This window comes from Eublepharis macularius, chromosome 7, assembly GCF_028583425.1.
Source record: "Eublepharis macularius isolate TG4126 chromosome 7, MPM_Emac_v1.0, whole genome shotgun sequence".
NCBI lineage: Eukaryota > Metazoa > Chordata > Lepidosauria > Squamata > Eublepharidae > Eublepharis > Eublepharis macularius.
The window spans coordinates 66,928,507-66,944,900 of record NC_072796.1 but is presented as its reverse complement, the minus strand read 5'-3'; the positions used below and the strand labels follow the sequence as shown (position 1 = coordinate 66,944,900).

The following is a 16,394-nucleotide window of genomic DNA, read 5'->3' as shown; positions in this document are numbered from 1 at the left end:
CTCAGCAGGTGGCCTTAGGTAAGCTCCACCTCCCCAGCTTTATTGTGGGAATAATAATGACATTGTCTTTGTCCACTGCCCTGAGCGGGGCACCAATCTCTCTAGAAGCACACTGTTGTTGTTGTTGTTGTTAGTGCCCACTCAGAGCAGTGACTAAAGTCAGTGTTCTTATCTTCACAATGCAGCTGGGGAGCTGGTGCTGAGAGGAGTGTCTTACCCAAGGCTACCTGGCAGTTGTGAAATTTGAATCAGTGAAGTGCTGCCTTGCAGCCCAACTAGCTAATTTCCACAGAAGATAAGAAACAACCCTAGATGACCCCTCCCACCAGTTCTTATAGCCACTGTGGTATTTTTCTGACTGTTTAGTTGTGCATGAAGAAAATGTGTGCTGGGTTGGATGACATTGTGGGGTCATGGTTGTCGTTCACTGATCATTGCTTTCCTTTCCTGAGTAATGTGACACATTGGTAGGAATGCCTTTATTGGTAGAGGATGACAGGATTACCAGGGACAAGTTGGCTGTCTCTGTTTGAGTTGTTGTGATTTTAAAGGTTTAAAAAGGAATGTGGAATTTATTGGGGGATTGGGTAAGATATTAGGAGGGGGGCTTATTCTACTAGCAAAGATTAAAACAGAGCTTTGGTTTCTTGAAATATTGTTGTGGTGTAATTCTGCTGCTGATTGAGCACTAGTTTCTAACTACTTTATGCCAGCATTAGCCCTGTGTTCTACTTACTCATCATTGGATAGTGTACTATCGTTGTACTATAGCAGCCATTTGCAACTGGATTGCTGTTACCACTAGGGGTGTTCAGGGCCAGCTTGATTCGCGAAACCGCTTCAGAATAAAGGAGATTCTGAATACCCACTTCAGAAAGATTTGAGTTTGCTTCGTAAAGATTCGGCCGTTATTTTCAATGGGGAACTTGCTCCTGGCTTTCCGGGAGCCTGGGGGGGGGGGGGGTGCATTTTCTTTACGAAGCAAACCAAACTTTGTGGGGACCTTCTCCTAACTCTTCTCTAACGACCCCCCAAGTTTCAGAAAGATTGAACTTTGAGGGGCCATGTAATGCCCCCCCCAAAAGGTACCCCATCCTCCTCCACTCTCCTTTATTCCCTATGGGGAAAACAAGCGACCTTTCTTGGTAGCTTGGGGTGGTATTTTGGAAGCAAAATGCACCCAACTTTCAGGGGACCTGCTCCTACCTGTCCTCCCACCCTTCCTCAAGTTTCAGGGAGATTGCACTTTGGGGGACCATTTTATGGACCCCCAAAGAAGGTGCCCCCAGCCTCCTCCACTCTCCTTTATTCCCTATGGGGGGAAAAGGGGGCTTTTCTGGCTTGGGGTGGCATGCTTTTTCAGGAGGCATGCTCTTATCTGTCCTCCCAACCTCCCCCAAGTTTCAAGGAGATTGCACTTTGGGGGGCCATGCCATGGTTCTCCCACCACCACACCATTCAATTTCTTTCTACTGTGGGGAAGACTTCCACACAGCAGAAACACATGGATTGGGGCTGCCAGTAGCCACAGCCACAGTCCAGCTACACCACACACACCCAAGCAACCCATCAGAAGACCACCCCCCCCCAAAAACCTAACCACCCCTGCAGTAACTGGCCAGTCACTCTCCATTGGTTCTTGTTATGGGAAAATCCAGACTCCCATACCAAGAACCCATGGAATGTGGCATCTACGGCCACAGGCCTAATCCCCATTTAAATCTACCCTCCACCATCCCCACAGATCCAAAGACATGCTCCTCCAAGTTCCCTGCCACCCCCAGAGCAGGCTGGCCAGCCATTCCCCATTGTTCCCTATGATGGGAACTAACCTGCACACCAGAGAACAACACACAAACACACATTGAATAAAGTTTTTAAAAAAATATTTTCTAACTTTCAATTACAACTTTAAAGGCACACTAGCGTAACACATCACTCTAGTCTCCCACACAATAGTAACACAGCTTACTTCATATCAGAGAATCACAAAAACACAATTGCTGGCAAAAACTCTTTATTTTTTGCTTGGCTTTTAGTTACACAGCATGAAGGCACCGCACAAGACATCACTCCAGTCTCCCACACAATAGTAACACAGTTTACTTCACATCAGAGAATCACAAAAACACACACACAGTTGCTTGCAAAAAACATTTTATTCCTTTGCTTTTAGTTGCACAGCATTAAGAAAAACAAACATCCATTCCTCCCCAACCCAAAGTAACCTGGGGGACACTCTTGCAGCTTAGTCCAGATGAACCATTGTCATTTCCTGCAGCTGAGCACTGAGTTCAGCCAGTGGGGAAACACCACAGAGCAGAACAGCACCTAGCCACAAGCACAACACAATGGCATTTGCGGATCACAGTAGCAGACGCCCACCCCACCCCCTGCCAGCTTCAAGTTGACCTGGAAAACACCTATGAGGTCGTGTAGGAGGTAGCTTTCATCATCAGCTGGCCTCACCCCCACCATCCCTACCTGCCGCACTCCTCCCCACCCCTTCTACATTAACATTTTAACAGCATGCAACAACAGTAAACAGCAGCAAAGTCTCCATAACCTAACCAGTCCCTATCTAACCTATCCCTCCCTCCAGTGGCAACCAACGTTTCTGGAGCATGTTATTAAGTATTAGAATCAATTTGTGCCCACGGGGTCTGTGACAGATTTGGGTCAATTTTTTAATTCTTGTTTTTTTGCGGGGGGGGGGAGCCAAATTGCAGGGTGCGTTCCCTTTGCCACTGAGTCTCACCCTCCTTCTACTGGCCAGTTTTAACTACAGCTAAAAGTTTAATGTAGGGAAGAGTGCAATTCCCCAGGACTAGACTCTCAGAGGATGCAGGCCACAAGGAGGTCTCACCTCATTCACTCTGGAAGTCCAGTCCTGAGAAATCAAAGAGCCAAGAGTTGACCTTCAGGAAGACCAACTGCTCAACTCTCCATGGGAGAAGGCAAGAGCGATGTGGGCTGACAATGTCTCCCGCATAGGAAAAGACGCACTCACTCTCCACACTCGTCGGAGGGCATGAGAGCAGCTGCTCCTCCTCGAGGGAGAGGTCCGGCCAGACCACCTCCTTCTTGGCAGCCGTCCCCCTCCCCTCCTCCCTTCTAGACTTACTTGTTGCCTTTCCCCCAGGGCCCCTCTCAGCTTTCCTATCTGCCATTCTTTCCCCTCCTTGTCCCCATACCAACTACCTGTTGTAAATTTTGGGGTTTTTTTCTTAAAAACCAAACAATTTGCTTTCCAAATCTATCTACCTATTTCTGAAGCTATGCTTCTTGTGGCTCTTTTAGTGCTGGAGATGTTCAGTTAAATATCTTTTTAAACAACCCTATATATTTTTGGGAACCTAAACCTACCAAACAGCTGAATTCCTCTTCAGGAATCGAGCTGGCCCTAAACCCCAGTATAAAAGGAAAGCCTTAGCCTGTTACAAAGCAAATATCCCCGGCCTGGCTCCAAGGGTGCAGTGAAACCCTAGTTATGGGAGAACTAATGAGCAGCCTATTTATATGAGTATATCATTTGAAGATATGAGTATATATTTGAAGGTAACCTAACTACAACTCACGCTTTTCCTACTGAACCCTATTTACTGGGGAAAACAAACTACCCCTGGTTCCCTATCAATTAAGTGGAGGGCAAATAGCCACTGAAGGCCTGCAACTTGCCTACCTTCTAAAGACACTACTTAAAAGAAAAAACTGTTCTGGTGTGTGTGTGTTGTGTGTGTGTTGTGTGGTGTGGAAACTGTAACTCCCCGCACCCAGACAAGCAAAAACCCACCCCTTTCCTCACCCAAATGGAAAACCCAGTGAGTCATAGATTCGCTCACCAGTCCTGCAGTCCAGCGATGGTCAGGCAGGCAGGCAGGAATCCTCCAGGGGAAGTACTCTCCTCCTCAGTTGCAGGCTGCAGTGAAACTGGAGACGAGAGCCTCAGCAGCACTGAGAGTCTCTCCAGTCTATTTGGTCCAGGAACAGAATGGAAGGAGGTTAGTATAGTAAGTAATCCATAAACTACCCTCCCTCAGAAACTGAAAAAAATCCAGGCCTTGGCGTTGGTGTGAGCCAGTAAGGCCTGAAGGCCAAGTCCCACTGTGAAAGGCAAGGCAAGGCACGGTCAAACAGTTTAAACAGAGTCAAGCGGTGGCCCATCTGCAAGTTAAAACAGAAAAAAAACCAGGCCTTGGCATTGGTGTGAGCCAGTAAGGCCTGAAGGCCAAGGCCCCACTGCAAAAGGCAAGGCAAGGCATGGTCAAACAGTTTATACAGAGTCAAGCCTGATTAGCCTGAATGCAGCAGCTCCTGCACCCAATAAGTGTACGTGTGCTCAGCTGTAATCCTGAAAGCAACCCTGGGCAGGAACCATGTTTTCTGGGCACCTCCATGATTTCTCAGGCAATATGCTGCCTGAGATTGCAGGAGAGAGAGAGAGAGAGAGAGACCATGTTTGATATCAAACTGAGACATTAAGGTAAGGCTGCAGTAACAGAAAAAGTAATTTTATCATTCAACTCATCTGTTATGGTTGGTGGTATTCCAATTTATCTTTCAAAAGCCTTAGCCTCATGTGACATTCTAAAATGCAGAAGCTGAAACATATTGAAAAAATGTTACTTTTATCTTTTTGATGCAGTCCAGAACTCATTCATTTGAGTTATTTGAAAGAAGGTAAAAACCAACAGGTAATAATTGTTATTTTAATAAGCTGTGCTAAACTGAAAGGCACTTCAGGAGAAATTGTTTAGCAGTTAGATAAGCCAGGCATGAAAACAACATTCTAGTTTGCTTTAGTTCAGGAAGGGCTAGTGTTCTGAACTTGACTAACCTGAAAGCTGCTGAATGCAAAATCCAAGATTCATCTTTAGGGGACTTGATTATCCTTTTAAAGTTTTTTGCAGAATCTAGAATGAAATAATTCATACGAGCAGGGGTGTTTCTTAGTAACAATAATATAAGAAGAGCTATGTTGGCCCAGATCAATGATTCATCTAGTCCAGCATCATGTTTTCCAGAGCTGCTGACCTGGTGTCCCTGAAGGTCCCAAAGCAGGTTCATAGATGCCAAAGCTTTTCCTTCTGTTGCACCACACTATTGACATATGATTCAGCGAAGAAAAATGCTGAAATCCCAGTTTAAAGATTTATACTCACTTTAATTTCTAGAGTTACATGCAAATCAATGTAAGATATTTTAAAGTGGCATAATATTAGCAAACCTAGGCAATCAAAACCATATTTTTAAAGATTAAATAGTTCTACTACAGCTATATTTTTAAATCAGAAGGACATGAATCTTTAATTGTAAAATAAGATATGAGAAGAAACATATCTACTGGGGACTCAGGGGCAGGATTGCTAGGCAACCCCGTAGAGCTTACTGTGAACTCATGGGATTTCACAAGACCTCTGTATTTTGGGGAATTTTAATTAAACATGGGTACGAGCCAAACCCCCCCCCCCCCCGAATGATGTGATTCATGGTTTGTAGCATTCCACGAACCATGAACTTCCGACCAATTCCAGTTCGGGAATTGGTTCGTGGTTCGTGGCATTTCAACTGCCCCACACTGGCTGCTGAAGCCGGTGCGGGCTGTTTGAAACAGACAGCCCCTTTCTTCTGCTGCCCGGGCAGCAAGAGAATGGGGCTATCAGTTTCACAGACCCCGCACCGGTTTCAGCCCGTCGGCTAAACCCAGCACAGGGTCTGTGAAAGCAGGAGAAAGAGGTTGTCAGTTTCACAGACCCCACGCTGGAACCGGCGCGGGGTCTGTGATGCTGACAGCCTGGGCAGCAGGAGAAAGGGGCTGTCAGTTTCACAGATCCTGCACTGGGTTCAGCTGCGGGGTCTGTGAAACTGACAGGCTCTTTTCCTGCTGCCCAGGCTGTCAGTTTCACAGACTCCATGCTGGAACTGGTGTGGGGTCTGTAAAACTGACAGCCTGGGCAGCAGGAGAAAGGGGCTGTCAGTTTCACAGACCCCATGCTGGGTTCAGCCGATGGGCTGAAACCGGTGTGGGGTTTGTGAAAATCTAAACTGGCCATGGAACGGCTGGAAAAATCCGTTTGTTCCGTAAAAATGCAATCCCACGGACCGCATGTTTCTCTGTAAATGAACCAGCCGTTCCATACAGAATTTTGTTCCGTGGTTTGTTTCGTTCCCATTTCTAATTTTAATCCCCTTTACTATTTTTTTTACTCTTAGAATTTTTCTGCAAATCTGGGGATTCTCCCAGGTCTGTAGAAAAATCCCCCCTGTCTGTACAGGGCCCCATTGTACAGATTTTAAAATCTACATTCTGAATTAGATGTTCAGAATTACAGATATAGATAAGGCAAATAAAGATGCTGAACACACTAAGAGAAAATGTATTTTTCCTTAAAAAGCTGAAATTCCTACCCAAATATTCTGAATGATAAATATGGGACATCATCGTCATCATAGTGCTTATATAATATTCTTCTAGACAGATTAGTGCTCCACTCAGAGTGGTGAGCAAGGTCAGTGATATTATTATCCCCAAAATACAGCTGGGGAGCTGGGGCTGAGAGGAAGTGGCTTACTCAAGGCCTCATACTATGCTCATTGCATGAGTGAGATTCAAACCAGCAGAGTGCTGATTCGCAACCCAACTACTTAATCACTATGCTACAGCAGGTTATTAAACCAGATGATTAATGATTGAATACATGTGTTTTAGCTATAGTCTGTTCATATTCTAGTTTAAGTAAAATGATGCTATTTATTGCTCTTTTTAGTGCTTCTTTCATGACTAAAACAGTGCCTTGTGGGAACGAGCTTCATAAGTTTCTGATCTGGGATACAGCAGGACAAGAACGGGTGAGTCTGATTCTGGTATCTTTCTTTGGAGGTCTTTGCATTCAGTGTCCACTACACTTGTGGTGGCAGAGATTAACATAATACACTGTAATAGCAACCTCAATGGTCTTGTGCTTATTTGTAACATAGCGAAACAGGATTCACCACAGTCAAGTTGTAAGTTTCTGAATATTAAGAGGATCACAGGTATGCAGAAAATAATACTTTGTAAAATAAAACAAAAGACTCACCCAACCCCCAGATGAACTGATGAGAACTCAGCATTTTCTAGGAGGCATGGAATGCTTATGGCTGTTGAAGCCATTTAAAGGAGACAGGGAGAGGGAAAACAGAAAGGGCTGGATAAATTAGCCTGCTCAAACCCTCTAAGAGACTATAGTATTCTGGAGGTGGATGTTCAGGGTATGAGCTTTTGAGAGTCAAAACTTCCTTCTTTAGATACATTCTTCTCGCTTCTACTGCAGACTGTTTGTCTGCTCACCTGAAACTGTCTTCATGGAGCTGGATGGATGCACACACATGCTCTTTGTAAGACTAGCATGAACATAAGAAACTGTCTTATACGATGGCAGAATTTGGTCCATCTAAGTCCATTCTGTCTACTCTGACTGGTGGTGGCTTTACAGGCATCTAGGCAGTCTTGCACAAATGTGTGCTGTGAGACCTGGTGTGGTCCAGTGGTTTGAATATTGAACTAGGAATGGGGAGACCTGGGTTCAAATCGCCTCTCTGCCATGAAGTTCACTGGGTGACTCTGGGATGGTCATTGTCTCTCAGTTTGACCTAATCTACCACTCAGAGTTGTTGTGAGGATAAAATGGAAGAGAGGATAACCAAGTATGTCAGTCTAAATTTCTTGGAGGTAAGAGTGGAATAAAAATGTAATAAAATACCTGAGAAGAACTTAAGGACTGCAGTTAGGATCTTTTGCATGCAGAGTGGGTATTCTACCACTGAGTCACAGCTCTGCCTTAAAAGCCAACCTTTCATGAATAGAATTTGAACCCTTGTTTCTTTTCAGAGACTAGAATGTTCTGAGTAAACATGCATGGTAAGCTGTATGTTAAATGTAACCACATTTGCTCACATCCCTTTCTTGCTCTCTTGTCTTTCTCTTTCCATCTCCATCATACCTTTTCTATGTTGTCTCTCCCAAACAGCTAAATTGAAAATTGTAAGCTCCTTCAGGAAGTCCATTTGCATGCATATTAATCTATAAAACATTACTGATAATGATTATATATGAATGTCTGAATAAAAGTATAATATTAATCCTGGAGCTGTACCCAGAGTAAGTAGTGTGTGCATTGGTTACGAAGATGGACAAGACAGGGACACTAACAACAGGACAAGAAAGTAACAGTGCTAGAAGGCAGAAAAAGTGTGGAAGGGAATGTAAAAAGGAGAGAGAAGGAAAAGGAAACAGATGAAAGTAATAAAAAGACTATGAAAAGTGAGAAACTGAGAAATTAAACAAAGGCAGGATAAAAAGAGAACGAGCAGCAGAACTCAGAGATTAAAAATTACTACAATGAATGCTATTTTTGGTTTAAAAATGAATAAAAAAGATGTGCTTGCATGCTCAACACCAAGTCTGTGATGTCACATTTTTGCAGGTCAGTGGGTCCCATTCTGCTGCCTGGGAATTAAAGGGTGGGCCCTAAGCCTTTCATTTACTTACTTCATTTATACTTCACTTTTCTCCTCAAGAAAGGCACAAAATGGCTTACAATACTCTCCCCTTTCCCATTATATCCTCACAAACCCCCTGAGGTTAGGTTGAAAGCATGTCACTGGCTCAAAGTCACGTAGGAAGCTTCCTTGCTGGTCTGGAAAAGATCACAGGCATAGGGAATGGGAGCTAAAAATATTTTGTACTCAGGCATGAAGTTAGTTGAGCAATCCTATATGTCAGTAGTCATACTTACAGGGAAGTGGTACCAGACTGATGAGGTACAAGAATAGATTAACAAGAAGCTAGCCGTTAAGCCCCAGTCCTCAACAAACTCATGCTCTTGTATTGTCGATGCAGAAGCTTCTATAATTTGTTTTTATCCTCCCTGGTATTCCTAACATGACACTTAACCTGTCAGTAAGTATTATTATGCCCACATATTCTAAGATAAAGGACATAAAATTGTAGGGCAAGTGCAAAGTTATGCTGGGTAGAGTCCCATGGTTAGAAATACTCAAGGAGAAGGGAATTCAAGAGGGGTGGAAGTTTCTTAAAAGTGAGATATTGAAGGCACAATCACAAATGATTCCAATGAGAAGGTAAAACGGGAAGAACGGCTCCATAAACAGCTTTCTAAAGACCTGAACATTAATAGAGACACATTTAAGAAATGGAAGGAGGGCTGTATAACCAGGAATGAATATAAACAAATTGTCAGTGCTTGTAGAAAGGGTGTTAGAAAGGCTAAAGTTCCATATGAGCTCAAGCTAGCAAGAGATGCTAAATACAACAAAAACGGCTCTTTGGTTATGCTTGGAGCAAGAAAAAGAATAAGGAAGTGATATGCCCACTGAGGGGAGAGGAAAGTGAGATTTTAACAAGTGATAAAGAGAGGGCAGAACTGCTCAATGCCTACTCTGCCTTGGTCTTCTCTTGCAAGGGGAATTCTGCTCAACCTGGCAAAAAGAGAACACATGATGAAGGAAGGGAATTGCAGCCTAGGATAGACATAGGGGTGGTATGTAAACACCTAGTTTCTTTAAATGAAACTAAGTTTTCAGGGCAAGATGAATTGCTTCCTAGGATACTAAAGGGACTTGTTGAAATATTTGTGGAGCTTCTGTCTATCATCTTTGAGAATTCTTGGAGAACTAGTGAGGTACTAGAAGACTGGAGGCAGGCAAATGTTGTTCTCATCTTCAAGAAAGGGAAAAAGGAGGATCCAGGTAACTATCGACGTGTCAGCTCAATGTCCGTACCTGGAAAGGTTTTGGAAAAAATGATCAAACAGTCAGTCCTTGAGCATTTGGAAAAGACGGCTGTTATTACTAAGAGTCAGCATGAGTTCCTCAAGAACAAATCATGTCAGACTAATCTTACCTCCTTTTTTGAGAGTGTTACTACTTCAGGGGAATGCTGTGTACATAGTTTATTTTGATTTCATTAAGGCTTTTGGTAAGATTACACATGATATTCTTGTTGATAAGTTGGTAGAATGTGGTTTGGATCCTACTACTATTAGGTAGATTTGTAACTGGTTGACAGATCGCACCCAAAGAGTGCTTGTAAAGGGTTTCTCATCCTCTTGAAGAAGAGTGACAAGTGGAGTGCCTCAGGGATCTGTCCTGAGCCCTGTGTTCTTCAGCATCTTTATAAAAGACTTGGATAAAGGAATAGAGGGGATGCTTATTAAATTTGCAGATGATACTAAACTGAGAGGGGTAACAAATACAGTAGAAGACAAAATCAAGATTCAGGGTGATCTTGACAATCTGGAAAACTGGGCCAAAACTAACAGAATGAAATACAACAGAGATAAATGTAAAGTTGTAGATTTAGGTAGGAAAAAAAATCAAAGGAATAATTAGAGGATGGGGGACTTTTCTTGGCAGTAGTACATGTTCTTGGAATAAGCAAAGATAACAAAACTTACATCACTGATCAGAAAGATGACAATAAATTTGTTTGCTGCCAACTGGGAACCTCTTACTGACTTTGTATGTGAAATAAATAATAATGAGTTGATGACTTGTGGATTTTTGGATTAAGGAATTTGGTCATGAGAAAAGAGAGAGCTTTTATTTTTAAGATAGTAAGAGGAAATTTGAAAATACTAATATTTGTCATGGAGAGAATCGCAATCCTCCTTTTAGTTTATATAGGTTTTTTTATTTTTTGTATGAATATTTTCTGTTTTGTTTGTATGGTTTGGTACTGTTGTTTGCTAGCTGATTCTATATGGCTAGTTTGAGGATTATTGTATTTTATAAGACTCTTAATAAAAATAAGAATTGGCAGTAGTACATGTGAAAAGGACCTAGACCATACACTGAACATGAGTTGATAGTGTGATGCAGCAGCAGAAGTGCACTGTTTGGACTGCGTCAGCAGAGGTACACTGTTCCAATTATGTGATGTAATGGTACCATTTTACTGTGATCTGATTAGACCTCATTTGGAGTCCCGTGTTCAGTTTTGGGCAGTGCAGTTTAAGAAGGATGTTGACAAGCTGGAATGTGTCCAAAGGAGGGCAGCAAAGATGGTGAGGGGTCTGGAGACCAAGTCCTATGAGGAAAGATTGAAAGAGCTGGGTAAGTTTAACCTGGAGAGGAGGCAATTAGGAGGTGATATGAGAACCCTCTTCAAATATTTGAAGGGCTGTCACATAGAAGATGGAGTGGAGTTGTTGTCTGTTGCCCGAGAGGGTCAGACCAAAAACCACAGGTTAAAATTAAACCAAAAGAGTTTTCAACTAAACATTAGGATAAACTTCCTGACAGTTGGAGTGGTTGCTCAGTGGAACAGGCTTCTTCAGGAGATGGTGGGCTCTCCTTCCTTGGAGGTATTTAAGAAGAGGCTATATGGCCATCTGACAGCAATGTTTCTGTGGCTAAATATGAATGTACGCAGATCAGGAGAGGGAAGACATGAAGGGATGAGTTGGTGCAAGGCTCTGGTGACCCTTTCTTTTATGCCCAGGATAATGCCAGTCTGCACTTTGAGGTCAGGAAGAAATTTTCTCCCAACCAGACTGGCTGGTATCCTGGAGGTTTTTTGCCTTCCTCTGGGAATAGAGTAGGGGTCCCTGGGGGAGGTGGGGGTAGATAGCTGTGAATTTCCTGCATTGTGCAGGGAGTTGGACTAGATGGTGCTTGGTGTACCTTCCAGCTGTATGTTTCTATCCAAATTCTGTATAATGAAAAACTGGATTCTGCAGGCTATATAATTTAAGTAAATTTGATAATTTTTTTAATGCACAATATATTTTGATTCTGTTAGTCATGGGAAGGAGCAAGAAAGTATGCAGTGCAATGAAAGTATGCAAGGCACTGCCCTAGACCATTGGCCATTCTCAATCCCATTTTCTGGTTTCAGAGTTCATCGAACATAGCTTTCCCAGATCCAAATTGTACATTATAGCATGTGCAGATCCAAAAATGGGGCAAATAACTCCCATACAAACTGTTTTTGCTTGGGAAAATGGAAAGGGGGGGCAGAGGCAGGAGCCCCTCTTTCTTCCACGCTGTGGTCCCAAGCCAAGTCAGGCCCCTACAGTCCTTTAAAAAGAAGTTCCCTGTAGCTGCTATGTAGCTGTGGGGAAAGTGAGTCAGGTCTGAATTCCCTACCCACAAGTAGCTAAAAACATAACAAGTAGTTTGGCTCCCAGTTTCATACCTGTCCTGGGAGCCTTAAGGGTTAGAATCTTATTTCATTTTTTAAACAAAACAAAACAAAACATCAAAATGAAAACAGGTTATACTCTTATGCGGTACTTCCTGGACTGAAATCGCAGGTGCTTAATGGTCCTTATAGTTGCTGAATGCCATACAATTTCTATAACTTTTCTAAGCTTTGCTTTCAAGGTTATTCTGCTACTCCCTTAGAACATTATCCTGTTACTATCCTCCTTTGTACTGATAACAGTAGTATTAAATGTTGATGGGAGGTAAAAAAAAAAAAAAACCCTGAGCAGTAGACCAACTCAGAACTTATTTAGGCCAAAGTATTAAATTTAAGCTGATTAACAATGCTATCCTAAACAGAGTAACACCCTTCTAAGCCCATTAACTTCAATGGCCTTGGAAAGGTTTAACTCTGTTTAGGATGACACCGTATACGACTGAATCAGACCAAATCAGCTTTAAATAAACGTCTTTTTCTTTCATTATGTTGAGAATCAGTTTGACAGTATATTCTATCTAGTGTATATATCCAATGAAGAAAGGTAAAGGAAATTGTGTTTCTCTGGTTTTGGGGGCGGGGGGTGTTAATTTTGTAGGTGTTTGAATGACCATAAGAACATGTTAGATAATACATTATGCTTCATATTACTCACATTGGTTTTGATATAGGTTACTTTCAGGTAAGTGGTTTTACAGCCTAATCGTGATTGTTTACTCAGAAGTCTTGCCTAGTGAGATTTACTTCCTCATAAGTGTGCATAGGATTGTAGCCATGTATACATGTCTAACATTTTCCATTCAGTCAGCTAGGCATGAACTTCCTATTACTGCTCCCCCAGTGGCTGGAATTAGCAGTTTTCATCACAAGATAATATGTTGATTTTCTACTTTTGCTTATTGTAAAAAAAAAAAAAGAATTTAAATGTGCAGATTAGTTCTGTTCTTTATGCTAGTCTACATTTACTAAATTTAGACCAGTACTATAAGCAATTTTGCTGTTGCTTACAGGAGGGCTGTTTGAATAATAGTTATTGGTAATTGTTCGATAACTTTAGGATTAAAATTGTAGATCATACATCCAAATTCATTCCCCCAAACAATGAGCTCTGAAAACTTGGCATACATCCAGACAAGTGCTCCCATGATGCTTTATTCCATGATAATTTTTTTGCTAATCAGGAACATATTTGTGTGCTTCTCATTTGTGCTCTTTATTATTAATAAACACTAAATTGACACAATTCTAGTCAGAGATCCTTGATAAATCTAACCCAGTTTGCTGCTGAAGATGGGATTGCCAAGATTTGGTTGAAAGTTAATAATACTAGGCTAGCATACCAAACAATACTAATGTGCACATTTAAATTCTGATATTTTAAATAGCTGAGCTCCCAGATGCGTCACTCATCCATTTCTGAAAATCTGTTCTTTAACAGTTTTACGTTGTCAGGTATTATTTAGGTCTGTGTTGATTTTTGTTCGATAAATACTGTCTCAGCATTTTTTCTGTCACTGAGCTTTATAATATGGCTATATATCAGTAGATAAGATCTTTTACTTCCATGGAACAGTATTTTGACTTGTTTCTTTTTCCTTTTTAAATACTTTAGACTATTTGTGAGGTATATGTAGGTGTATCAATACTTTGAAATCTATTCATAGGAATCTGTTTGAAATTTTATTGGTAAGTAATGGAAAGTAATATGCTTTTAAATAATTCACAGTTCCTTGATGAGCAAGTTCTGTATTTTGTTGAAAGCTGTGGAAAAAATTATTGATTTGTTTTGGTCTCTGATATACAAGTTCAGTAGTAGATTTTTTAATATCCTCATGAGAAAAAATCCATGGTCTTGTCTTGCTGCATAGGGCTGTTCTTACTTTGTGAAGTATAGGGGCTGAAGAAAAATGTATGAAATTGTTGGGTGTTGCTGTACCTATCTATATCTATTATCTTGCTGATTTCTAGTGATTGAACTTGCTGATTTAAATGATTGACTCATCTTTAATTGACTTATCTTTTTATTTCACCTTGTAAAACAGTCTTCCATTCTTCTTGACCCATCTTGTCGCACTCAGGGGCTAGTTGCCGGTCCAGGCTGGTGTTGGGGTGCCTGGTGGGCAAAGCAGCTTATGAGGTCAGGCAGTCCAAGGTTGTACACAAGCTAGGCAGTCCAACAGTCTGAGTTAACGCACAGGCAGAGCAGTCCAATAACAAGGCGGGCAGGTGCAAGTCCAGGAGTCGTGCTGAAGTCGTAAGCCAAGAGTTCAGCCCAAGGGAAACAAGGTGCAAGGGCGGGGGGGGCGGGTGTCAGGAGTTTCCAGGCACAGAGACGCAGGTTATAGGTAGTGACAAGCTGGGTTGCTTCCACGCTGAGTCCTGCTCGGCGTCCTCCTTTTATCCTTATGCTCAGGTAATAAGCTGCAGCGCAGGTGTTCCCTCTTCGCCTAGTTGCAGCGCCTCGCTTTCAGAGCTCAGTCCTGCTCAGCGCTGTGCTTGCAAGCGTGTGCTCCTGTGTCTTTCCCAAATAGCTGCCCTTGCCTGGTTCCTCTGTCTCACGGCTAGCTTTGGGCGTTCAGGCTTCCTGGGTGCCAGTTTCTCCTCTGCTCTGTGCGAGCCCTCACCCAAACCGTCTTCCCCAGAGATCCCTGGCTGCGTTACTTGCCGCTCTGTCAAAAGCTCTTCTGCCACCATGGTGGGCTCTGGCGCAGGCTCCACTTGTGTAGAGGCCGGCTCTGCCAGTTCCATTAGCTCCTCATCCTCTGAAGAGGACTTGACTGAGGTGGTAAGGTGACGGGCTGAGGCTGACCCATGATGGTGCAGGTGAATGGTGCAGAGTGCAGTTTCTAGCTTAGTTCAAATTGTCAATAAAATTGTTTTTAAGTAGCTTTCTCCCACAATGGTATAATTAATATGTATTGTGCCACGATGTATAAGCTCTCAGTTTTGCGGTGTCTCAGTAGTTATCTCTCCATCCTTTTTAGAGTTTACCTTCCTTCTAGTCAAGAGATGACCCATGGCATTATGGTACCTGATGCAAAAAATTCAAACAGCACTCTGCCATAATGGTAGCAATAGCAAGTTAAATAAATGGACAGTATGTTTGTTTGTTTCCATTTAATGGTACCCCATAATCTGTTGCTTGAGGCAGATTATCTCACTCACCAAATGATTTGGTCTCTGTATGTGTACCACAATGGTTACAGCCCATTGTGCAAGGCCCATTTAACTTAAAGTCTCAATGAGATGATACAAGGCCCTCAGGCTGCCTTTGGTTAGATTTCTCCATGGTCAGGGTCAGAGGGTGGTGCTTAGGGAGGAGTTGTCATCCCACTATCCAGTAGTATGTGGTGTGCTGCAGGGGGCAATACTCTCCCTACTATTGTTCAACATCTATATGCGCCCCCTCGCCTAGCTGGTGTGAAGTTTCGGGCTTGGGTGTCATCAGTACGCTGATGACACCCAGCTATATCTGTTGATGGAAGGCCGGACTGGATTGGCCCCAGATGTCCTGGAGCATGCTTTTGAAGCTGTAACTGGATGGTTGCGACGGAGTTGGCTGAAGTTAAACCCCTCGAAGACAGAGATCCTGTACTTGAGTCACGGGAACATGGATTCGGGGCTCTGGCTTCCTACACTCAATGGGGTGGTGCTTACACCGGCCCCGAGTGTTAGGAGCCTGGGGGTGATTCTGGATGCTTCCTTGAAAATGGAGGCCCAGGTCATGGCGGTTGCCAGGTTTTTCCATCTTCGACAGACCAGACAACTCGCCCCCGGTCTTTCAACCAGCGACCTAACTACAGTGGTCCAGGCAATGGTCACCTCTAGGCTAGACTAGCACGGGTCATCACCGGAGTGCCTTTTACTGCACACAACACCGGTATTGTGCCAGATGCATTGGTTACCAGTGGAGTACCGGATCCAATTCAAGGTTCTGGCATTAACCTATAAAGCCCTATGCAGACTGGGACCGGCGTATCTACGGGACCGCCTCTCCCTATATGAGCCCTGAAGGACACTTCGATCTAGTGACAAACAGTTGTTACTGGTCCCTGGCCCCAGGGAGGCCCGCCTAGCATCGACCAGAGCCAGGGCCTTCTCAGTCCTGGCTCCAACCTGGTGGAACGCTCTGTCTAAAGAGATCATGGCCAGGCCGGATTTGCTATCGCTCTGCCGGGCCTGCAAGACA

General features: G+C 43.1%; 1 protein-coding gene across 1 annotated transcript in view; it reads left to right on the top strand.

Annotated features, from left to right (window-relative positions):
* RAB31 (RAB31, member RAS oncogene family) overlaps window positions 1-16,394 on the top strand; it is a 72,539-nt gene that overhangs the window by 23,862 nt on the left and 32,283 nt on the right. Inside the window, exon 3 of the mRNA XM_054984687.1 lies at window positions 6,768-6,849. Within this exon, the coding sequence (XP_054840662.1) occupies window positions 6,768-6,849 (82 nt within the window). The remainder of the gene's footprint in view (window positions 1-6,767; window positions 6,850-16,394) is intronic.